This window comes from Protomyctophum parallelum (assembly GCF_964188405.1).
Source record: "Protomyctophum parallelum genome assembly, chromosome: 19".
Lineage (NCBI taxonomy): Eukaryota > Metazoa > Chordata > Actinopteri > Myctophiformes > Myctophidae > Protomyctophum > Protomyctophum parallelum.
In genome coordinates, this window is record NC_139717.1 from 42,373,431 (window position 1) to 42,399,563 (window position 26,133).

General features: G+C 40.7%; 1 protein-coding gene across 2 annotated transcripts in view; it reads right to left on the reverse strand.

Moving 5' to 3' along the window:
• Nucleotides 1–26,133, reverse strand: part of LOC310877170 (methylmalonate-semialdehyde/malonate-semialdehyde dehydrogenase [acylating], mitochondrial-like) — a 110,103-nt gene that overhangs the window by 66,264 nt on the left and 17,706 nt on the right. The window contains exons 10-14 of one of the 2 annotated variants that reach the window (XM_083790910.1): nt 18,468–18,647; nt 17,506–17,604; nt 16,199–16,378; nt 15,308–15,946; nt 13,395–15,234 (exon numbers count right to left, since the gene is read on the reverse strand). In XM_083790910.1, coding sequence (XP_083647036.1) covers nt 16,277–16,378; nt 17,506–17,604; nt 18,468–18,647 — 381 coding nt within the window. In that variant the 3' untranslated portion in view covers nt 13,395–15,234; nt 15,308–15,946; nt 16,199–16,276. Of the gene's footprint in view, nt 1–13,394; nt 15,235–15,307; nt 15,947–16,163; nt 16,379–17,505; nt 17,605–18,467; nt 18,648–26,133 lie in introns of those variants that run through there. The other variant, XM_083790911.1, reaches the window with a different exon arrangement.

Genomic DNA, 26,133 nt, shown 5'->3' on the forward strand with positions numbered 1-26,133 from the left:
AAAGTTTGTGCTATTGCCATAGAGAATGCATTGGCCGTTTAAGTTAAATAACTCAAAAACTACAAAACATAAAAAAAAAAAAAAGTTCCAGCATGTGTCTCCACAGTAAGCTGAATAATAAAAAGTGTGAATGGAGTTTCTAGGTGAAAGTGACTTTTGACGTGCCTATAGAGCTGCCATTGAGCCCTATGTTAAATGTCTCAAATTTGAAAGCACTATATTTCTAAAACTATGAAACATTTCAAAGATTCCTTTCAGGCAAACATGTCCACCGTAAGATGAACCTAAGTAGGCTAGAATGGGGTTGCTAGGTGTAAGTATGTAGGACTAGTAGCATGCCAAAGTTTGTGCTATTGCCATAGAGAATGCATTGGCCGTTTAAGTTAAATAACTCAAAAACTACAAAACATAAAAATAAAAAAAAGTTCCAGCATGTGTCTCCACAGTAAGCTGAATAATAAAAAGTGTGAATGGAGTTTCTAGGTGAAAGTGACTTTTGACGTGCCTATAGAGCTGCCATTGAGCCCTATGTTAAATGTCTCAAATTTGAAAGCACTATATTTCTAAAACTATGAAACATTTCAAAGATTCCTTTTCAGGCAAACATGTCCACCGTAAGATGAACCTAAGTAGGCTAGAATGGGGTTGCTAGGTGTAAGTATGTAGGACTAGTAGCATGCCAAAGTTTGTGCTATTGCCATAGAGAATGCATTGGCCGTTTAAGTTAAATAACTCAAAAACTACAAAACATAAAAATAAAAAAAAGTTCCAGCATGTGTCTCCACAGTAAGCTGAATAATAAAAAGTGTGAATGGAGTTTCTAGGTGAAAGTGACTTTTGACGTGCCTATAGAGCTGCCATTGAGCCCTATGTTAAATGTCTCAAATTTGAAAGCACTATATTTCTAAAACTATGAAACATTTCAAAGATTCCTTTTCAGGTAAACATGTCCACCGTAAGATGAACCTAAGTAGGCTAGAATGGGGTTGCTAGGTGTAAGTATGTAGGACTAGTAGCATGCCAAAGTTTGTGCTATTGCCATAGAGAATGCATTGGCCGTTTAAGTTAAATAACTCAAAAACTACAAAACATAAAAATAAAAAAAAGTTCCAGCATGTGTCTCCACAGTAAGCTGAATAATAAAAAGTGTGAATGGAGTTTCTAGGTGAAAGTGACTTTTGACGTGCCTATAGAGCTGCCATTGAGCCCTATGTTAAATGTCTCAAATTTGAAAGCACTATATTTCTAAAACTATGAAACATTTCAAAGATTCCTTTTCAGGCAAACATGTCCACCGTAAGATGAACCTAAGTAGGCTAGAATGGGGTTGCTAGGTGTAAGTATGTAGGACTAGTAGCATGCCAAAGTTTTGCTATTGCCATAGAGAATGCATTGGCCGTTTAAGTTAAATAACTCAAAAACTACAAAACATAAAAATAAAAAAAAGTTCCAGCATGTGTCTCCACAGTAAGCTGAATAATAAAAAGTGTGAATGGAGTTTCTAGGTGAAAGTGACTTTTGACGTGCCTATAGAGCTGCCATTGAGCCCTATGTTAAATGTCTCAAATTTGAAAGCACTATATTTCTAAAACTATGAAACATTTCAAAGATTCCTTTTCAGGCAAACATGTCCACCGTAAGATGAACCTAAGTAGGCTAGAATGGGGTTGCTAGGTGTAAGTATGTAGGACTAGTAGCATGCCAAAGTTTGTGCTATTGCCATAGAGAATGCATTGTGTTGCGGAGGATGAGAGGAATGCTCTCATCCTCCGCAACACCCATTCTCATACACCGCTATACACCGCAAGGATATGGGCTATAGCCCATATCGTACGGCATACTATACTGTAGCACGCCGTTTTTCATCATTTTTGAGGATTTGGAAAAAATAAAAAAAATAAAAAAAACGATGGGTTATAGCCCATTGTTTTTTTTATTTTTTGAAAAAAAGAATATCCTCGTTTTTCATCATTTTGGACCATGGGCTATAGCCCATATCGTACGGCATACTATAGCACGCCGTTTTTCATAATTTTTGAGGATTTGAAGAAAAAAAACTAACAAAAAAAAAAAAAACGATGGGTTATAGCCCATCATTTTTTGTTTTTTTTGAAAAAAGAATTATCCTAATTTTTCATCATTTTTGACCATGGGCTATAGCCCATATCGTACGGCATACTATAGCACGCCGTTTTTCATAATTTTTGAGGATTTGAAAAAAATGAAAAAAACGATGGGTTATAGCCCATCGTTTATTTAATTTTTGAAAAAAGAAAAATCCTCGTTTTTCATCATTTTGGACCATGGGCTATAGCCCATATCGTACGGCATACTATAGCACTCCGTTTTTCATCATTTTTGCCATTGAGCCCCATTGTAAATTTCAAAGCACTATATTTCTAAAACTATGAAACATTTCAAATATTCCTTTTCAGGCAAACATGTCCACCGTAAGATGAACCTAAGTAGGCTAGAATGGGGTTGCTAGGTGTAAGTATGTAGGACTAGTAGCATGCCAAAGTTTGTGCTATTGCCATAGAGAATGCATTGGCCGTTTAAGTTAAATAACTCAAAAACTACAAAACATAAAAATAAAAAAAAGTTCCAGCATGTGTCTCCACAGTAAGCTGAATAATAAAAAGTGTGAATGGAGTTTCTAGGTGAAAGTGACTTTTGACGTGCCTATAGAGCTGCCATTGAGCCCTATGTTAAATGTCTCAAATTTGAAAGCACTATATTTCTAAAACTATGAAACATTTCAAAGATTCCTTTTCAGGCAAACATGTCCACCGTAAGATGAACCTAAGTAGGCTAGAATGGGGTTGCTAGGTGTAAGTATGTAGGACTAGTAGCATGCCAAAGTTTGTGCTATTGCCATAGAGAATGCATTGGCCGTTTAAGTTAAATAACTCAAAAACTACAAAACATAAAAATAAAAAAAAGTTCCAGCATGTGTCTCCACAGTAAGCTGAATAATAAAAAGTGTGAATGGAGTTTCTAGGTGAAAGTGACTTTTGACGTGCCTATAGAGCTGCCATTGAGCCCTATGTTAAATGTCTCAAATTTGAAAGCACTATATTTCTAAAACTATGAAACATTTCAAAGATTCCTTTTCAGGCAAACATGTCCACCGTAAGATGAACCTAAGTAGGCTAGAATGGGGTTGCTAGGTGTAAGTATGTAGGACTAGTAGCATGCCAAAGTTTGTGCTATTGCCATAGAGAATGCATTGGCCGTTTAAGTTAAATAACTCAAAAACTACAAAACATAAAAATAAAAAAAAGTTCCAGCATGTGTCTCCACAGTAAGCTGAATAATAAAAAGTGTGAATGGAGTTTCTAGGTGAAAGTGACTTTTGACGTGCCTATAGAGCTGCCATTGAGCCCTATGTTAAATGTCTCAAATTTGAAAGCACTATATTTCTAAAACTATGAAACATTTCAAAGATTCCTTTTCAGGCAAACATGTCCACCGTAAGATGAACCTAAGTAGGCTAGAATGGGGTTGCTAGGTGTAAGTATGTAGGACTAGTAGCATGCCAAAGTTTGTGCTATTGCCATAGAGAATGCATTGGCCGTTTAAGTTAAATAACTCAAAAACTACAAAACATAAAAATAAAAAAAAGTTCCAGCATGTGTCTCCACAGTAAGCTGAATAATAAAAAGTGTGAATGGAGTTTCTAGGTGAAAGTGACTTTTGACGTGCCTATAGAGCTGCCATTGAGCCCTATGTTAAATGTCTCAAATTTGAAAGCACTATATTTCTAAAACTATGAAACATTTCAAAGATTCCTTTTCAGGCAAACATGTCCACCGTAAGATGAACCTAAGTAGGCTAGAATGGGGTTGCTAGGTGTAAGTATGTAGGACTAGTAGCATGCCAAAGTTTGTGCTATTGCCATAGAGAATGCATTGGCCGTTTAAGTTAAATAACTCAAAAACTACAAAACATAAAAATAAAAAAAAGTTCCAGCATGTGTCTCCACAGTAAGCTGAATAATAAAAAGTGTGAATGGAGTTTCTAGGTGAAAGTGACTTTTGACGTGCCTATAGAGCTGCCATTGAGCCCTATGTTAAATGTCTCAAATTTGAAAGCACTATATTTCTAAAACTATGAAACATTTCAAATATTCCTTTTCAGGCAAACATGTCCACCGTAAGATGAACCTAAGTAGGCTAGAATGGGGTTGCTAGGTGTAAGTATGTAGGACTAGTAGCATGCCAAAGTTTGTGCTATTGCCATAGAGAATGCATTGGCCGTTTAAGTTAAATAACTCAAAAACTACAAAACATAAAAATAAAAAAAAGTTCCAGCATGTGTCTCCACAGTAAGCTGAATAATAAAAAGTGTGAATGGAGTTTCTAGGTGAAAGTGACTTTTGACGTGCCTATAGAGCTGCCATTGAGCCCTATGTTAAATGTCTCAAATTTGAAAGCACTATATTTCTAAAACTATGAAACATTTCAAAGATTCCTTTTCAGGCAAACATGTCCACCGTAAGATGAACCTAAGTAGGCTAGAATGGGGTTGCTAGGTGTAAGTATGTAGGACTAGTAGCATGCCAAAGTTTGTGCTATTGCCATAGAGAATGCATTGGCCGTTTAAGTTAAATAACTCAAAAACTACAAAACATAAAAATAAAAAAAAGTTCCAGCATGTGTCTCCACAGTAAGCTGAATAATAAAAAGTGTGAATGGAGTTTCTAGGTGAAAGTGACTTTTGACGTGCCTATAGAGCTGCCATTGAGCCTTATGTTAAATGTCTCAAATTTGAAAGCACTATATTTCTAAAACTATGAAACATTTCAAAGATTCCTTTTCAGGCAAACATGTCCACCGTAAGATGAACCTAAGTAGGCTAGAATGGGGTTGCTAGGTGTAAGTATGTAGGACTAGTAGCATGCCAAAGTTTGTGCTATTGCCATAGAGAATGCATTGGCCGTTTAAGTTAAATAACTCAAAAACTACAAAACATAAAAATAAAAAAAAGTTCCAGCATGTGTCTCCACAGTAAGCTGAATAATAAAAAGTGTGAATGGAGTTTCTAGGTGAAAGTGACTTTTGACGTGCCTATAGAGCTGCCATTGAGCCCTATGTTAAATGTCTCAAATTTGAAAGCACTATATTTCTAAAACTATGAAACATTTCAAAGATTCCTTTTCAGGCAAACATGTCCACCGTAAGATGAACCTAAGTAGGCTAGAATGGGGTTGCTAGGTGTAAGTATGTAGGACTAGTAGCATGCCAAAGTTTGTGCTATTGCCATAGAGAATGCATTGGCCGTTTAAGTTAAATAACTCAAAAACTACAAAACATAAAAATAAAAAAAAGTTCCAGCATGTGTCTCCACAGTAAGCTGAATAATAAAAAGTGTGAATGGAGTTTCTAGGTGAAAGTGACTTTTGACGTGCCTATAGAGCTGCCATTGAGCCCTATGTTAAATGTCTCAAATTTGAAAGCACTATATTTCTAAAACTATGAAACATTTCAAAGATTCCTTTTCAGGCAAACATGTCCACCGTAAGATGAACCTAAGTAGGCTAGAATGGGGTTGCTAGGTGTAAGTATGTAGGACTAGTAGCATGCCAAAGTTTGTGCTATTGCCATAGAGAATGCATTGGCCGTTAAAGTTAAATAACTCAAAAACTACAAAACATAAAAATAAGAAAAAGTTCCAGCATGTGTCTCCACAGTAAGCTGAATAATAAAAAGTGTGAATGGAGTTTCTAGGTGAAAGTGACTTTTGACGTGCCTATAGAGCTGCCATTGAGCCCTATGTTAAATGTCTCAAATTTGAAAGCACTATATTTCTAAAACTATGAAACATTTCAAAGATTCCTTTTCAGGCAAACATGTCCACCGTAAGATGAACCTAAGTAGGCTAGAATGGGGTTGCTAGGTGTAAGTATGTAGGACTAGTAGCATGCCAAAGTTTGTGCTATTGCCATAGAGAATGCATTGGCCGTTTAAGTTAAATAACTCAAAAACTACAAAACATAAAAATAAAAAAAAGTTCCAGCATGTGTCTCCACAGTAAGCTGAATAATAAAAAGTGTGAATGGAGTTTCTAGGTGAAAGTGACTTTTGACGTGCCTATAGAGCTGCCATTGAGCCCTATGTTAAATGTCTCAAATTTGAAAGCACTATATTTCTAAAACTATGAAACATTTAAAAGATTCCTTTTCAGGCAAACATGTCCACCGTAAGTTGAACCTAAGTAGGCTAGAATGGGGTTGCTAGGTGTAAGTATGTAGGACTAGTAGCATGCCAAAGTTTGTGCTATTGCCATAGAGAATGCATTGGCCGTTTAAGTTAAATAACTCAAAAACTACAAAACATAAAAATAAAAAAAAGTTCCAGCATGTGTCTCCACAGTAAGCTGAATAATAAAAAGTGTGAATGGAGTTTCTAGGTGAAAGTGACTTTTGACGTGCCCATAGAGCTGCCATTGAGCCCTATGTTAAATGTCTCAAATTTGAAAGCACTATATTTCTAAAACTATGAAACATTTCAAAGATTCCTTTTCAGGCAAACATGTCCACCGTAGGATGAACCTAAGTAGGCTAGAATGGGGTTGCTAGGTGTAAGTATGTAGGACTAGTAGCATGCCAAAGTTTGTGCTATTGCCATAGAGAATGCATTGGCCGTTTAAGTTAAATAACTCAAAAACTACAAAACATAAAAATAAAAAAAAGTTCCAGCATGTGTCTCCACAGTAAGCTGAATAATAAAAAGTGTGAATGGAGTTTCTAGGTGAAAGTGACTTTTGACGTGCCTATAGAGCTGCCATTGAGCCCTATGTTAAATGTCTCAAATTTGAAAGCACTATATTTCTAAAACTATGAAACATTTCAAAGATTCCTTTTCAGGCAAACATGTCCACCATAAGATGAACCTAAATAGGTTGGAATGGGGTTTCTAGGTGTAAGTATGTAGGACTAGCATGCCAAAGTTTGTGCTATTGCCATAGCCTTTTGCGTTTCCTTGATTTCCACCTTTTTTCAAATCCTCAACAATGATGAAGAATCGTGCAATATAGCGCGCCACTCAATAACCTTGACCAATATCAATGACCTTGAGCAGTATAAATGACCTTCATAAGACTAGTAAATGACCTTGACCAGTATAATTGACCTTGACAAGTATAAATGACCTTACAAGTATAAATGACCTTACAAGTATAAATGACCTTCACCAGTATAAATAACCTTGACCAGTATAAATTACCTTGACCAGTATAATTGACCTTGACAAGTATAAATGACCTTACAAGTATAAATGACCTTCACCAGTATAAATAACCTTGACCAGTATAAATGACCTTGACACATTGAGCAGGGCACTGCAGGGAGTTGAACCCCGTTCCGGTAAACCAGAAGTACGACACCAGTGCCTTAGTTTTTGTGTTGTCATTTACAGGTCCTTTCGTTGAAATGTAAATTTTACATTTCAATGAAATGTAAATTTTACATTTCAACAGTAATATATAAAGAAGAGAAACACAAAAGCACAAAAATAACATTTTCGAATTACCGGTATTTGCTTAAATCTTTTTAACTTTCTCTTGCCGACCTCCCACATTTCATTCGGTGATTAACAAAAAGCAGTGTTGGATCTGTAAGGATCCATTTGGTTACACGTGCGTGTGTGAACAACTTATTCTAACAATAAAGTGTTTTTTTTTCTTCAGTATTGTGAGTGTGACTACTAGTACTAGTATAACATTTATTATTTAACTATAGTATTGTATGACTTCATTTGTTATGATAATCTTGTAATACATCTTCACAATTTTATATACTATTCCCATGTCAATGAAAAAAGCCAAAGTAAACCAACATCAATGGCCTGCATGGTCAGTATACTCATAATATGCAGTGGTGGGAAAGGTATTCACATGTTTTACATAAGTACAATTATCAATACTGCAATGAAGAAATACTCTGTTTACAAGTAAAAGTTTGTTTGTAAAAGTACGGTATCAAAATGTACTTAAAATACCAAGAGTACTCATTGTGTAGAATGTTCCATTTTACAAGTTGTTCCATTTCACAAGTTTTGTTTCACAAAATGTATAAAAAGTATTTTGATAAAAAACGAATTGAAATAATACCAGTAATCAAAATCTACAACGTAACTAGTAGTTGTTTCAATCTCTCTGAGACGTGGTGGAGTAGAAGTAAAAGTACTGAAAATTGTAAATATACTAAAAAAATAAAATTGTACTTAAGTACAGTACTTGAGTAACTGTACTCAGTTACTTTAAGCCACTGTTACAAGTTACAACTATACCTTATTCACTCTCTCCACTGCAGACCTGTTGATGTGTGGTCGCGCGGTCCTGTAGTACATTCTTGTCATTCTGACACCACGGTGTCTCACCTCCTCTCTGCAGGCCTCCTCATCAATGCCGGTGGTGTCACAGCATGTCTCCCGTCGTTCATCCGCTCATTGTCCTTCGTCCTTTGTGTTCGGGTCACTTGCGGTGCATGGCGATCCGTCATGCTGATTTCGTGCTGTGACATCTCTAGCCACTATGGCCTCGTCTAGACAGAGGTTAACAACTGTTAAACTGTAGCACAGTGGTTTTCAACCAGTGGTCCGCGGGACCACCAGTGGTCCTTGGGGAGGTTCCAGGCGGTCCCCAGCTAAATGATGTAGAGTTCGTCACCAAATGGATGCTTATTAGAATGATCTTTAACTCTTGAGAGTGTAAAATAAAACCAAATGGAACCTTATAAGGGTCCAGTCCAGGGTTAGGGGTAGGATCCATTTGAAGTTAAATAATTGTTAAACATCTGCATTACTTAATTTACAAGAAGTCTACACAATTAGAGAATGTAGAATAATTGTTATTTTGATCAACATCTGTTGTCTGTTGGTATCAATACAGCATGGAATTGCGGACAAAATCGGTCTGAGAGGCAAAATCTCATCAAATGAGATTGTGGTCTGTGGCTCAAATGCTGAAAAATAATAATGGACCGTGATATGAAAAGGGTTGAAAATCACTGCTGTATGGCACAACAGCAAATTGAGAAACATATCTCACATAAGGCCATACTACTGAAGTGAAGTCATGGCGGTGAACTGAACGAGACACTCCTCCAGCACCTGTTACCGGGACCAGAGTACCAATACTCTCCGAGAGCTGCAGCATGGGAAACATTATAGGATAGGCCTATGTCATAGATAATGACATGGATAATGACATGGCTGTCAGAGAGGTCAGAAGTCAGGGTAGGACTAAATGGTAAATGGTAAATGGTGCATTTATATAGCGCCTTTATCCAAGGCGCTTTACATAGATTATGCATTACATTCACCCATTCACACACACATTCATACACCGATGGCAGCGGAAACCATGCAAGGCACCAACTAGCACATCGGGAGCAATTAGGGGTTCAGTGTCTTGCTCAAGGACACTTCGACAGTAACTCTGCAGGGGAGCCCGGGTTCGAACTGGCAACCTTGCGGTTCCCATCCAGGCACTCTACCCCTGAGCCACCGCCGCCCAAGAACCGATAGGAGGATTTCTGTGAAATCAGGTGACAAGAAGGCAGGGACGTCATCTTTGTATAACGCTAGTGAGTGCTCCCCAGTCCCGCCCCCAGCCCCCCCCCCCCCCCTTCGGTTGGTACTTTATTTACAGTTTGCTAATGAACACAGTGTTTCAGTTCACAACGAACACATTAAATTGTTTCAGCATCTTGTTTCAATTAACATTTCAGCATGATCAATGATAAACAGTAAAGCATTAAATTGTGGCGGTCGCTTATTGACGTACCATTTAACGTACGAGGAAAGTGTTTCTCCTTACAGCTGCACGGCTGATGAACTCGTTGGCTATAACATCCATGTCCAATGCCATCACCATGTCGCTGTGACAGTTTATCAGAACAAGGTGATTGAGTCTTGCTTGTCCCATTGTGGCTCGCAAGTCGCAGATATGTCTTTAGTCTCTTTAGCCCTGATCCAGGTAAATGTCTCTTTCCAGATGGGTTGATATTTTCGGGCCGCGGCTTGCGCCCCCGGGCTGCTGGCTGCTATTAGCTCTTAAAAGAGCCGTTGTGTTGGCGCTGATTAAATTAAAAGGATAATTCCTTTTTATTTTATTTTCACATGATTCATATTAAAACACAATTAAGACATAGGACGTCTGAGAACGTCATAAGGATCACGAAATATTAGTACCTTTGACGTGTGAGGACGTCCTAGCGACGTCCCAGCGACGCGGGGCGAGATAAGAATATTCAGATTTTTTTTTTTTTTTGGCATTTCGCTTTTCGCTTGCCGTATGCTAACGCTCAGTGCAACTATTAGCTTGTCATTCATTTCTGCTCCTCATCCGTCTCTCCCGCAAAATATGAACTCTTTTTGGAGCGTAAAAAAATATATTAAGATGATCGGGGATCTGAGGTCTCTTTGTAAAGTCAACTTTTTTAGGAAAGTGTTTCCTGCTTCATGGCTTTCAAAGTAAAAGCGATCAGACAACTCTGGCACCCAGAGCTTCTATTTTGAAGGCACTTCCGGCACTAAATGTGTTAAGGGAAAAGCATAGGTTGAATGTAGCGGATCTACAAGCTGTTTTGTGATGTTTTATGAGTTTGTAGAACAGCTTTCTTTGGTGTATATATTTAGTAAAGAGGGAGAAAAAAGAGGGGCCCCTAGTATAGATCCCTGTGGGAATCCAGTCAAATGTGTATATAGGGTTTAAGTGGTTAATAGGAGGGAGAATTGTGCTGTCTAGAAGAGCTCCTGCTGTTTATATACTGTATTATAAAATTGAATGCAAATGTAAGCGCTGAAAACTTGAGGCTTGGTATCCACAGTATATTACAGTCACAAACACTGAATAAATCCGTTCACCCGGTCACATTTGTGATTTCACCGTGTTGAAATTGAGTAATCGTATAAAAACATCATGGAATCATGGTGAACTGAAATTACATGGTTTGCTGATGCACTGAATCGTTTAAAAAAAGAATCCCAATGGAATGGAATCATTGAGGTCAGAGAGGTACGAAGCAGATGCTACTGGAAAGGAGGAGAATGACAGCTGGGCTGGGGCAGAAAGGTAAACCAGTGCTACACATTCTGCTGATAGGTAAGTATAGGCCTATGGGTATGTGTTAACCCAGAGCAGGGGTGTCACATTTGGTTGGGTCAGCCAATCTGCCAACACATTTTGTTTAATATTTGTTTCAGCCAGCAAAGTTTGGCAGTTGCCACAAGAGTCTGCCCCCCACCCCCCCTCCTAATCAGCATCTGTTTGCCAACCTGCCTGGCAGTAATAGAATGACTGAGTAGACGATGGGAGCAGTGGAACCATGAGACGTTTAGGCAGGTGTAAGAATAAAATAGTGTCTTAAATGTGGCCTGAACATGCTTTGATCACTGTGTGTTGTGAAGAAGAGCATCAATACTCTTTGTTCTCCACCTACATGTTGATATAATCCGCACCAAAATGAACAACAGTATGTCACAAGAACATTGGTGTAAGACATTTTCTGAAAGTATATTTTTGTATGCATTATATTGTAGTTATACTCATAACTATAACACGATAGTTGCATGCCTGCAGCCTGAATTGGCAAGTAGTATATACGTAGATATATACGTACCCATACAGATTCTCTCTATAGGTCGTCCTCCACTAGCCTCACAGACATGCATCTCATAGCCTGGGCGGACAGTGCGTCTAATGTCACTAATACCTGCCGTTACATCTGCGGTGCACAAGAAATACAATGCTGAACGGTGTATTTGCAGACAAATGCACACACAGACACACTCGAAAATAATCTCTGCTATCCTAGGTGGACATAAATTAAAGACAGGTCATTTTGAATGCTGAAATTCTGATTATAACGGTAATTTGGCATTCTCATCATAAACAAATGTTTTTTGAATGTTGGAAATTCTATTTGGATTGCTAAATCTACCCTGACCCAAACATTCAGAACTCCAGTTAAGCAGTGTTGGGATGTTAGCAGTATTAGTCCAACGTGGTAAACTCACCCAAGCTCCATATTCCAAATATGTTTTTTAATGTGTGAAAATAATATATTCCTAATGTATGTTTATAAACCAATATTGAACATTCAATATACTATCATATCGATCTGGTCGAAACCTTGTGTCCAAAACTTTTCAGGATTCAAATAAAAACTAAATAGCATTAGGGGCTTAGGGCTGCATTTCGAGCCTGTGGATCTGCTACTTTGATACTGTGTGTGTCAATGCTGATTGTTGGTTAGTGACCATCAGTTGTACCTTACTTGTCACAAGCATTGTGGAGTACAATGAGTCTACTTACTATAGTGTATAATAATTCTCACTAAATATTTACAAAATTGCTCACTATATAGCGGACTACATAGTGAGTGATTTCAGACACTAATTTAAATTTTTTTATATTCACTCATTAGAAATATGCCAATCAATCAATGTGAGGCGAGTCCTTGTGGAAAACTGTGTGTGAAGTGTTTGGGGTGAACTCGAAACGTTGAATCAAATAAACCAGTGGAGCTGAGTTTTTCATACCAGTGTTGCAGACTATTTTTTCTCTTGTACTGCCTTTTGTCTAGCACCTGGGCTAGAGTGGAGGTGCATGCTCTATTTCCTTTGAAGTGTTTGGGGTGCCTTGCGTTAAGTGTGCTCTGCTGTCCATCTGGGCCATGAGCTCTAGATTGCAGAAGAAAAAGAATAAGAAGCAGTACACTTTGTTTTCCACAACCTCAGTGTATCAAACACGGGGCACAGAGGTGAAGTCATAACAATGAACATGCTGAGTAAACTTAAAAAAAGAAGCCCACAAGACCCATTTTCTGCACACTTAATGCAGTCAAGGGAAGCCTGCAGTAATTAATTTTCCGCCAACAAGAGCATATTTCTAATCAATCTAATGTTTTGATTTTTACAACTAACCTAATGAATATTCCGATCAAAACAAGCGTCTGACATTTACACTGACTGAATATTGCAAAGCAACATAATGTGACCCGACGATGCAGCATCTTGTATGTCCATGGAATGCATTAGTAAACATATTATTCCTGTGTACAAAGACATATACTGTATGTTTACATAGAATTTTAAATAAAGCCTGATCATTTAGCCAAATTACAACCTTGGGAGCGACGTGTTCATTCGAGCACAAAACTGCAGACTCATTACATTACTGTTATCTTCTGTAATCTGCGCCTTCTACGTAAATGGCACGCTTTGTTTAAATATTTACCTCAGCAACACGGCAGCTTAAATTCAAAATCCACTAAACACTCCCTAAAAGCAATCCCCCAATTGCTCCAAAAGATGTCTAATCACCAAGGTATTAAAAAATAAAAAAGTTTCATCAAAGGAATTCCAACATAAATAATTCCAGACAACAACAAATGTAAAGTTTTATTGCATGTGAAACATTGCAATGCAGCTTCACCATGACAAAAACAAAATGTAATTGAGCCTAATTTATAATCCGTAGCACGACATGTCGCTTGGCGAGAAAATGTGATTTTGCAATCTAAAGAACACGTTGCATTCTTCCATAAGCTCCGAGAGGAGAAAGGGATTGGGGACGCCCCTGTCACTCACCACCGGGTAGAGCATACCGCATGAATAAAGCTAGAGTATAGTCCTTCCCACAGCGAGAAAAGGAAGGGATTGCCCTGGAGGTGGAGAACACCACTTTGTGATGACCGCTAAAGAGGCCAAGCCTTCTGGACATAATCATCATCTTTTGTATAGTTGTATTGCTAGAACAGTCTTTGCGGAACATGTCTCCACCAACATTACTCTGCTTGTACCTATACGAGTAAGCGACAAATAAAAAAGGGGTAATCTGGACATGATGACTTTGGAAAGGAGCGGCCGCTACACAACAGCAACCAGGAATATCCATCTATGTGACACGTTACGTCTTAGGGCCGATTCATACTCCTATTTTAGAGCCGAATAAAAGTCGGTTCGGCGCTGTAGAGCCTACAATTTGACGTCATTTGAGGTTCGGGGGGGCGGGTACCGTCCTAAAGTCGGCTCTTCGGTGCTACTGAAAATTTCTGACAAGCCGAAATCATTTCGGCACTACAGTGCCGAAACAGCGGTAAAATAGGAGTATGAATCGGCCCTTAGTTTGAAAAAGAAAATGTCATTTTCCGACAAGCGACACCGTTGTGTAATGGGATGTAAATTAAGCTTCACGGAACAAACTTTGAGTTGCACACATACATATTGACAACACACACACACCACACACACATACACCAATGCTAATTCAGACACTGAGCAGCTGGGAAGGTACAGTTGGTAACAGCAACAAAATGATGATTTCAAATTTCTCTGCAGTCAGCAGCAAGCATGTCAATGTTCTTCTGTTCCATAGAGCCGTTTCTCCTACCCATCTACACATTTATCTCTAAACACAGAACAGGTGAAAGATATTGGAAGAACTTGACTTGCCTTGAATTGCCACCTGAGCCAGAATGAAAAAAAGTACCTTCCCTGCCAGGGGTTTTGAGAAAGGTAAGGGTCAAGGAAGCGACCGACATTCAACATGATTCTTGAAATGGAACAGAAGACACATTGAGAAGTGCCTGCCTATTGACCCCTCATGGCCACCCTAATTAACAGTGGATTGTGCCTTCTACCTGCACTATTAATATTTTTAATTCATCATTTTAATGCCAATAGAAAAATCTGTGATAAACACACTCATTTCCACAGGGCAAGACTATAGTATTAGACACGATGGTGTCATGATGGCGGCGGCAACTTCACCATTATGCAGATTTTGACCAAATCTGGCGATGTCATTTCCGGTTAAACAGATCACAACATCCGCTAGCTTTCTGCACTGTGTTACAGTGATCTGTCCCCGATGCTATGCGATCATCGTTTATTTTAATATCTATGTCAAATTAAGCTCTAATCAAGCCCTGAATATCGCATTTCGGCCTGTTTTAGGTAATTACATCGGCCGTTAGCCAAACTAGCCAAAAGTTGCTAAATTTTGCTACATTAAGCCCCCGATTATAGGGAATAAAACCATTAAGTCATTTACGTCATGGGTAATGAGGGACTTTTTGATTAATTACGTCAATAGCGTCAAGGGCCATAAGAGGGTTTAAGCAGCCATTTTCACGTGGTCGAAAAAACTGATCTACAAGCTCACAACTGGTTACATCGCTACATGTTGAGAGCTTGTAGATCATTATCATTTCACATAACTGATCTACAAGGTCACAACTTGTTTCATCGCTACATGATGAGAGCTTGTAGATCAGCAAATTGTTTTGAAAGTTTACATTTTTTTTAGTACTGGTTAATGTAGAAAGGAGAGACACCCGCACACCGCCACTTGCTAGGTTCAGAGCATTTATTATTAAGAAGCAACGTTTCGGTCTTGCGACCTTCCTCAGGCATATACAATGTAGAAAGGAGGGTGTGCCTCCATTCTACATTGTATTATGCCTCGTCATCATTGCACCTGCTCCAAATCACCTACCAGGTGTGCGGAAGTAATCCGTCTACGAGTACTGGTTAATGACATGCCCAAAAATAGGGATGCCAAATTTAAAGTGGTTAAGTAACACTCGCACCCCCCCATGGAGGGGATGTGACCACACTCACAGCACCCTTCAGTGACACATTAGACCATTCATCCTTTCCCTTCCACTATTGCAAAGACGTGGTGTTTTTGAACAGGGAGGGATTGTAAAACAAGAGTTGTACAGGGAGCATTTGTATAACATCATTGTACAAGTGTTTGTATAACATTAACGTATAAGTCCAATTTTCAGTTCAAAAGTAGCAGAAAACAGTTCATTTTTGTAAAAAGCCTAAAACCCTCATACACGACAAGAAGTGCCCTCTAAAATATATTTGCGGATGGTAAGAGGACTTGCTGTACCTAGTCGCTGAACATAAGCTCCTTCACGAGTTTTAACCCATTCTGACCGGGCACCCATTTTGGTGTTGGCATCATGTTATGCTTTAGCTATTTAAAAATAGCAGATCTACAAGCTCATATCGCGCCACCGAGTGGCGCGATACGAGCTTGTAGGTCTGCTATTTTTGAAAAATCGAAGAACGACTGACATTTTTAGAATCTGATCTCAGGTCAGAATGGGTTCATCAGACCAGTGTGTGTCCAGTGGAAACCTCGTATGAATCTGATCTCAGGTCAGAATGGGTTAAAGGCATACATCAGTAGTCATCGAAGGTTGTGCTAGATGTCTAATCACATTTGTCAAAATTCTGTGCCGTCCCATCCATTAGTTGATGGTTGGCATGGTAACGGCGGGGCTCCTAACCGTGGCATCTTCTTCCTTCCACTGTGATGTCACCGTCTTGATCTGGGTGTAGAACTGGATGCCCTGTTGAAACGGGAGAACCACCGACGTTATGTGGCATTGTGGACGATAACTTCAGCGCTTCCCAAAACATCGGGAGTCGGGACCCTTTTTTAACCCATTCTGACCTGAGATCAGATTCATACGAGGTTTCCGCCGGACACACACTGGTCTGATGAACCCATTCTGACCTGAGATCAGATTCTAGAAATGTCAGTCGCTCTTCGATTTTTCAAAAATAGCAGACCTACAAGCTCGTATCGCGCCACTCGGTGGCGCGATACGAGCTTGTAGATCTGCTATTTTTCAATAGATAAAGCATAACATGATGCTAACACCAAAATGGGTGCCCGGTCAGAATGGGTTAAATATGATATTTATGTTCCCTACGATGATTCATTTAGCATTCCATCAACAAAAGGGGCAGACAATGTAGTATATAAGTCAAGTGAAAAGGATGCCATGCATTGCACATACTATGCCATGGTGGGAATTTACTGTCAGGCAGACACTTTATATCTCCATGCTTCATCTTTTGGGTTTTTATACTTTGTGTGATCGTGTCCAACAAACGTAGCTAAAGTTAACCCATTCTGACCTGAGATCAGATTCATACGAGGTTTCCGCCGGACACACACACTGGTCTGATGAACCCATTCTGACCTGAGATCAGATTCTAGAAATGTCAGTCGCTCTTCGATTTTTCAAAAATAGCAGACCTACAAGCTCGTATCGCGCCACTCGGTGGCGCGATATGAGCTTGTAGATCTGCTATTTTTAAATAGCTAAAGCATAACATGATGCTGACACCAAAATGGGTGCCCGGTCAGAATGGGTTAAATTGTTCCTGACAGCAACCGGTATCATCTTCATTATCAGTGACTCTTGTGGTCTTCTCATTCGTGACTTATCGTTGCTGTCGGGCCAAAACCTCTCATCTCCACATTCTAACAATTTGTGTTTTTTCGTAAATGGAACGCCCTACTTGATCATACTATAGTGTCCCACAAAAGGTGTCAAAAGTAGCAGATCTGCAAGCTGAGTTTCGAGCTTATAGATCTGCTACTTTTGAATCCTGAAAAGTAACACTTTTGGACATAATGAGGTTTTTCTACCCGACAGAGACAATAATGGTAATCCTTCATGGTTACCTGTTTGCCGTAGAAGTTGGTGTCTCCTCTGAATGAGTTTCTGGATCCAGTGAAGGAGAACATGGGCAGTGGGACGGGGATGGGAACGTTCACACCAATCTGTAGCGACATGAGACAACGCCAACACGTTCACTAACTGAAAACAAACGTGTGTTCTCAAATTGTATTCCCGTCGTGGATACGACGCAGTGCGAGCTTGTAGGTCGGCTATTTTCGGTGCGTGACACAGTCACGTGAATTGGTCTCGACTCTTTACCTTGAGTCCTCGTTACCTACAGCAGCTTCGTTGGACAGTAGTTCAATTCTCCATTCATGCTGCTCTATATGCAGTATATTTACAACTATAATATAACATTCTACTGTCTGTAGTCCCAGTATATTTAATTATTTTCAATGCATAACTGTAATGTTTCTGGTTCGATTCCAAACATAGACCCAGCTTCCCGTACACGCTCTTTACACTCTTACAATTTAACCCATTCTGAACGGGAACCCATTTTAGTATTAGCATCATGTTATGCTTTAGCCATTTAAAAATAGCAGATCTACAAGCTCATATCGCGCCACCGAGTGGCGCGATACGAGCTTGTAGGTCTGCTATTTTTGAAAAATCAAAGAACGACTGACATAGAAACATAGCTTTATCAGAAAACTGTCAGGATGTAGAAGACGTTTATAGAATCTGATCTCAGGTCAGAATGGGTTAAATACAACTATCTAAGCAAAAATAACAAAAGAAAATAAAGATCTAATAAAGATCTACTAAGATATACTTTTGTCGTACGAAGGTGTCGCATGGTGAAAGCAGCTTGTAAATTTGCCTTTATTGCAACAAAAAAAAAAGAAAACACCACCACAACTTAGTTTTTCCTATAATGTCATGCTCAAAATAGGGATACCAAGTTGAAAAAGTGGTTAACATCTCCTCGCTTGTGCCAACTAGGGAGAGTCAAGAGACGTACCTGGCCCACGTCCACCTCGTGGGTGTATTTCCGGGCGGTGGCTCCGTTGGTGGTGAAGATGGCAGTGCCGTTGCCATAAGGGTTGCTGTTGATCATGCCGATGGCCTCGTCCAGATCAGCCGCTTCCAGCACCACCAGCACCGGGCCAAAGATCTCCTCCTTGTAACACGTCATGTCCGTCTGGGGAGAGAGCCGGAGAACAATGCTCAGTCTCACACACACACACACACACACACACACACACGTCCACTGTCTCCCAACAGTACTAAAGGTCTCAACCTTTTTGCATTATCGTCTCTTGTCGGGGCGGAAACCTCCTATTTACACGACAAAAGGAGCAGATCGACATGCGTGATTTTTTTTCTACGTCCGAGCATAGACATGGTAACTGCCTCTGATTGGCCTACCGACACAGCCGGTGTCTCCGAGGTGGAAGATACATGCTGGATAGTCTGCTGCGCGAGGTTACTCTGTCCGTGGTAAAGAGAATGACAGCTTGGCACGCGCGACAGCAACTTTTATTTTTGTAGAAGAGGCAAACTAATATTGTTTGTGCCCGTTTGCTTTGATTGAATAATTGATTGAACAACTATGATTTGATTGTGTTCTAAATTAACCCATTCTGACCTGAGATCAGATTCATACGAGGTTTCCACCGGACACACACTGGTCTGATTAACCCATTCTGACCTGAGATCAGATTCTAAAAATGTCAGTCGCTCTTCGATTTTTCAAAAAATAGCAGACCTACAAGCTCGTATCGCGCCACTCGGTGGCGCGATATGAGCTTGTAGATCTGCTATTTTTCAATAGGTAAAGCACGACATGATGCCAACACCAAAATGGGTGCCCGGTCAGAATGGGTTAAAGTGTTAGTGTTGATTATCATGTATTAATCTAATTATAGTAAACTAATACTAAAAAGATATTTATTTCCCACCACGGAGTAACCTCGTAGCCTCTGTCCCATCCCATGCTCTGCAAAAAGACAGGCAGGCTGGGGCGTTACCATGTTTATGCTCGGACGTAGAAAGAAATCACGCATTTGAAATACTGTCGTTTTTAAATCTCTGGGACCCCAATTTACCCTGAAAAACGCTAATTAATTTAACTCTGAGAGTGTACAAATGGAACCTGTGTCTATTCCTGCATGCGTATTCAATGCAAAGGTAAAATAACGTAGCAGTACGAGTTTCCACTCTCCTCTGAATAGAATGACTTAACCCATTCTGACCTGAGATCAGATTCATACGAGGTTTCCGCCGGACACACACTGGTCTGATGAACCCATTCTGACCTGAGATCAGATTCTAAAAATGTCAGTCGCTCTTCGATTTTTCAAAAATAGCAGACCTACAAGCTCGTATCGCGCCACTCGGTGGCGCGATATGAGCTTGTAGATCTGCTATTTTTAAATAGCTAAAGCATAACATGATGCTGACACCAAAATGGGTGCCCGGTCAGAATGACTTAACTACAGCTACAACAAAGTACCATGCCCTTCTTCAGGTTAGACGACAGCCGTCACACCATATGACGTTAAATCAGTTTGCTTTTAGTGTCATCATAAGATGTAAATGTTTTTAAGGCATAATTTTCTCACCTCATTAAAAATTATAGCCCTTACCAAATCTGAATCAAAAGCCATTGGACAGATGGTTTCAGGAGCCACTTCACATCAAAAGACATATTCCGTTTTTATCCGCCAATGAAACAAATTGATCTAGACTACTTATCCCAACGGCCACAACATGCCACGTGAACTTTATGCTATCAAAACAGAAAGACGTTACAGCCATTTTCTACATCCATCAAAGTACAAAGTTAAGTTCTATTGACGGGAGTATGCAAGCAGAAAATTGCAATCCGAGGAGGCTACAGGTTTACACACCGTTTAAACATTTTGTGGATTGCAGCGTATTTAATGCAAACACTGGAACGGTGATAGGAAACATGGGTGGAGGTTGTCACTTTGAGAGGGCCCAATGGTTTTGTGAATGAGCAACACATTTTTCCCCTCACAAGCTCAACGCTTCAAGGCAGCTCTCATATGGTGCAATAAATCTACTTTATAGAGAATAATAGCCTCCCGTGTGAAAGCAGAAATCAATCTCCCGTCTGAGTTTTAAAACATAGAAAATTCTCAGCAAAAAGCATCAATATGTGACAAAAACTAATTTGAGACGGAGAAGATTGGAAATGTGCATGTGCACCTTTGAAGAAGAAGTTTGAGTTCCTTTAGAGTTTGTGTGAGTTCACACATTAACGGCTAAATTAGGGGTGAGGTACTGTAGTTTAGCACGAAATAACATGCTAATTAATTGCACATAAATTAAACAACTCCCTTCAAGGACCACTTCACCACTTTTCAACCTATCTTCACTAATAATGATAAAATGCCACAATTCTTTCTACTCAGCCTGTGTCTCATAGGAGGGCTGTAGGGCAGTTCAGAAACCCGTCCACCAGTGACATCCTCGATGGGGAATACAAGCTAATAGAAACTGCAGGCTTTCTAGTCCTGAAAAGTTGCAATGAAAAAATGGAAGCTATTGTTCTCACGATAACAAAAATCATTTTTGTTTTTGTAAAAAAAAAAATCTTGTTTAAAAAAATATCTGTCTAATGGTTTCTGATCTGCCCACAGGCCTCCTATGAGACACAGACTTGAGTAGAAAAGAATTGTGCCATTTTATCATGATTAGTGAGGACCTATTATAGACGAATTCAGAAACAGGACACTAAGCATTTAAAGTATGAGGTATAAAGTACAGCCTTGTGTTCATAAACAGAAAGATTGGGTATTGGGTAAGACTGACATTATGTATCTTTCAGGACCTTTCACTGCTCGTCTCAACCATTTACTGTATGGCTCTGTTCTCAGTCACTGCGTTTGATATTTTGACATTCTGTTTTTTTTTTTTTTGGAATGTTGCCACTACTGTTGGAGCAGCCATAAACTACACAGGTTCATCCCGATGTTCTGGGCATCTTTGTAATGTTAGTGTTAGTAAAAAGCAGGTAAAAGTAACGTTTGAGGCAGACTAACATCAGTCACTCTACAGTCGCCTACAGGAAATACGTAAGCTGCGCCTGCGACCATGAGACCCGTTTCTGAATTCGTCTATATGAAGATAGGTTGAAAAGTGGTCTTTTAAGGCTTGACTCACCTTGAGGAGCTGATTATATTATATTTGGCTACAATCACATGTTGGAAAGAACAAAAGCCAAACCGAAAATATTCCCCAAAAACCTGGAACAGCAAAGTTAAAACTTTGTTTATGACCTTTCTAAAAGTCACAAAAGCTAAGAGAAACTCCTTGACTGAGAGCCAAAGTCAAAGTAGCCTCAAGAACCCAGACGTTTTATTAAAGTCAAAGTGGCCGTGCCTTTTCTTCACTTGAGACTTGCCGTTTGTTGACGTTTAGTTTAGCAACGTTTAAATATGGAGTGCCACAATTTTTGTATTTTTCCAATTTTTCATGTGTCCATGAGGTGACAGTACTTCATTAGACACCCTGGAGTCGTTTTTATGTGCAATGGTGAGTTAACTTTGTATTTAGGGTTTCTTCCTGGAGGCTGAACCCTTGACAGTCAAACGGGCCAATGAAATAAACAGTAATATAGTGACATCACTCTATCAGCTACTCCCCTAACACCTTCCTCCTTACATTATAATAATACCTGATGATCATGTTTTAGGGTGAAGAAAAATCGTGGCAAGCAAATCTTTTTCGGTGACAAGGACACAATACTGTGATAGATGTTTGTGTTATCATTTCGCCAACATTATTCAGCCTTGAGGAACAATTAAAAAAAGATCTTGGTTCTATCAGGGTTCCAACTCTTTACAAGAGACAACTTTCCTTTCCAGGACATTTTCTGACTCAAACCTACATTGGTCATTCATTATCATATACTTGATAATACTACAGATTTATACCAGTTTTATACCATACCTACATTATGGGGTGAAACAATTAAATCGATAATGGTTAACTTGCAGTAAAATATTATATAACAAAAACAATGTCGCCATTGATATATATCGTTAGGGAGGGGGGGGGGGGGGGGGGGGCACAAGTTACTTTTTATAGTTGCTGACTGACAGCAGAAGAACAATTAATAGACAGGACCAAAACCTACTTAGCATTTAATTAGAAATAAACGCTATCAGAACAATTCAGACATACAGTATGAGTGTGCAGTTCTCCCTTTTCGTACGTTGCATAATCATGTTTCGGACTGCTGGGTAAACATATTAGGCAATTTCAAGATGTCTTTGTGGGTTCAGAATAATTTTGTGATGATCGAGCACTTACCATCCTTTTTGTACGACTACATTTCATGGTCTAAATAATTAGCATAAATGTATCGAACAATCAAAAAGACAAGACATCCACAGCTACACTGGCCAAACTAATTTTATAAAGTCAAGGGGCTAAACAATGATTCTGAAATGAAGTTTTCATCTGATAAGGAGCACCTTTATGTTGCCACTCGTGACTCACCCGACCAATTCAAACATTTATATTTTCTAAAAACCTACGCTTTGCTGCAGTCATCACTTTTCTTGTACGCAACATATTTATTAACTTCTCTTGCGAAATTTACCAGGCATTATCCAGACCTTTTTGTAACCCTAGTACAAACCCCCCATCTATTCTCAATTTACCCAATGAGATGGTCCTTCAGTGCAAGGTTGACTAATCCTCATCAGTTTCACACCCGACTACACACAATCTATAGTGTCGCTATGGAGAGCCCTCGGACTGCTGGGGATTGAAGGGCTTGCTAGGAAACGGCTGGTAGCCAACATCACTAAGCGGGCAGAGGAAGCATCACGGTGGATCTGGATACAAAGAGAGGTGCGGTGGCAGAGCCGGCCTACTGAAGGACTAAAGACATAGAGTTGGGTGGTGTTCAGCGGGGGTAGAGCCAGGACGCTGGATCTGCCGTTGAGCCCCTCCGAGGTGTCATGGGCTTAAATCAACGAAACACCAGTGAAGGGGGGTGCCCATTTGATAACCTGCTGGAGCCACCCAACTCCTGTCTATTCGAGGTATGCGGTCAAGCCTAGTCTTGGCTCAGGGAGGAGGACGCCCCTGCCATGCAGAGTCCCGTCGGTGCCTTGAGGGAAGGAGAGACGGAGAGAGCGATGCCACTGGCCCACAGATGGCGCAGGAGAGAGTACCTGCAAAGGTGGGCCTGTTGCGATACCCTTATCGTATTTTGCATATTCTTCTCTGGTAGACCCAGTGACCACTTGGAAAGACAAGTTGGCAACCGAGGAAGAACGGTGACAGCGAGGAAAGACTGCTGACATTTGGGAAAGACCAGAGCCGGGGTGTGGAGGCTTGGCAGGCCAAAGCACATCCTTCGTGAGGAGGAACCCACCAATAATCGCTATGGAAAGGTATATTAAAAGATACCCCCGGGGTCGGGCGAGAGCGGGGGAGGATGATCGACCCACAGGACAGACCAATGTTATGACCACCCTTGACGGACAATCGACTATGGAACAGCCTAGCGATTTATCCCGGGTCTGCCGATGTGGGAAGAAATGCAAAAATGAGAAGGGTCTGAAGATACACCAGAGAATGATGAAGTGCTTGAACCCTAAAAGTAATGTGCAACGCGCAGGGCAACCTGGTGAGTCGGAGGAGAGGCTGGGGCAGGACAAAAACCACAGTCCCCAGAATCTCCAGGCACATGATGAAGAGGGGGGCAGGAGCAGCATCGCTGGTGTGACGGAGGCGGCAAGGCACCAGAGTGAGAGAGAAGTCATTCAGGATACCAGACGACCTGGTCAGAACACTCGTTCAGGAGACGTTCGGAAAGAACGAGTCAACTGGCCAACTGCAGCTGCAAGGAAAGAATGGGAGATGTTCGATCGCGATGTGGACCAGGTGCTGGAAGCAGCCATCGCAGGAGATGTGGGGAAGAAGCTCAAGGCCATGTCCTCGATTATCTGGAGCATGGGTGCTGATCGCTTCGGAAAGAAAGAGCTGAAATGTAGAGTAAACATCCAGCCCCAGGAAAACAGACGCCTGAAGGAAATAGCAATCCTCAGAGCGGATCTGCGGAGGATTAAGAAGGCCTTTCGTGAAGCAACAGCAGATGAGAGACCAGCTATCACAGAAATTCGAGACAACTTGAGAGAGCGCATTAAGATCTTGCGCCGAGCGGAGTGTCACCGCAGGGACAGGAAGCGGCGCTTGAAGGAAAGGGCAAACTTCACTAAGAACCCATTCAATTACCTGTCGAAACTCCTGGGCGACAAAAGATCAGGGGAGTTGAAAGCAACAAAGGAAGAAGTGGAGGAGCACCTTCGTCAGGTCCACAATGATCCCAGAAGGGAGGACAGTTTAGAGGAGATGGAGAGGCTCATCAAACCAGCTGAACCAACTATCCCCTTCAAGGTAGGGGAACCAACCTGGCAGGAAGTCAACAGCTTTCTAAAAAAGGCAAGGGGAAAGTCAGCCCCAGGGCCAAACGGCATACAGTACAATGTTTACAAGCATTGCGAAAGTCTCAGGAAACGACTCTGGAAGCTACTGACAGTGGCATGGAGGAAAAACTTCCTTGCTGATGACTGGTTGGTTGCTGAAGGGTGCTTCATCCCTAAGGAAGAAAACTCTACAGGGATTAAGCAATTCCGTACCATCTCGCTTCTCAACGTGGAAGCTAAGATCTTTCTGGGGATTCTGGCGAAGAGGTTGACCACCTTCATGTTGGACAACGACTACATGGACACTTCAGTTCAAAAAGGTGGCATTCCAGGGGTATCTGGCTGTCTCGAACACACCAGCGTCATCTCCAAGATCATTGAGGACGCAAAGAGAAACCACGGTGACCTGGCAGTTCTGTGGCTTGATCTAACAAATGCCTATGGAACGATACCCCACAAGCTAGTCGAGTTGACTCTGAAGACCTACCATATCCCAGAGCGATTCCAGAAGCTCTTGCAGCACTACTTTGACAGATTCAACATGCGTTTCACCTGCGGAGAATTCACCACTGACTGGCAGAGACTAGAGGTGGGCATTGTCACTGGCTGCACAATCTCAGTGATTCTGTTTTCCGCAGCGATGAACCTTCTCGTCAAGTCAGCAGAGAAGTTGCGTCGAGGTGCAGTACTTGCAAGTGGCGTCCAGATGTTGCCGATCAGAGCATTCATGGACGACCTCACCATCACAGCAAGGTCAGTGCCAGAAGGAAGATGGATTTTGGAGGACTTGATTGAGCTCACCAATTGGGCAAGGATGGAGTTCAAACCAGCAAAATCCAGAAGCCTAGTACTGAAGAAGGGGCGTGTCCAGGACCGGTTTCGATTCAAGATTGGGGAGAACATCATCCCAACTGTCCAAGAGAAACCTGTGAAGTGCTTGGGGAAGTGGTACAGAGCTGACCTCAATGACAGGCAGAGTGTGAAGGAGATGCTTATCCAAGCAGAGACTTGGATGAAATCTCTGGAGAAGAGTGGCCTGCCGGGCAAGTACAAGGCCTGGGGTTACCAACATGGGGTGCTCCCCAGACTGCTCTGGCCACTCCTGGTTTATGAGGTACCTGTCTCCACAGTTGAGGGGCTGGAGAGGAAGCTGAACACCTACTTGAGGAGATGGCTGGGCGTCCCAAGAAGCTTCTGCTCCATTGGCCTGTACAG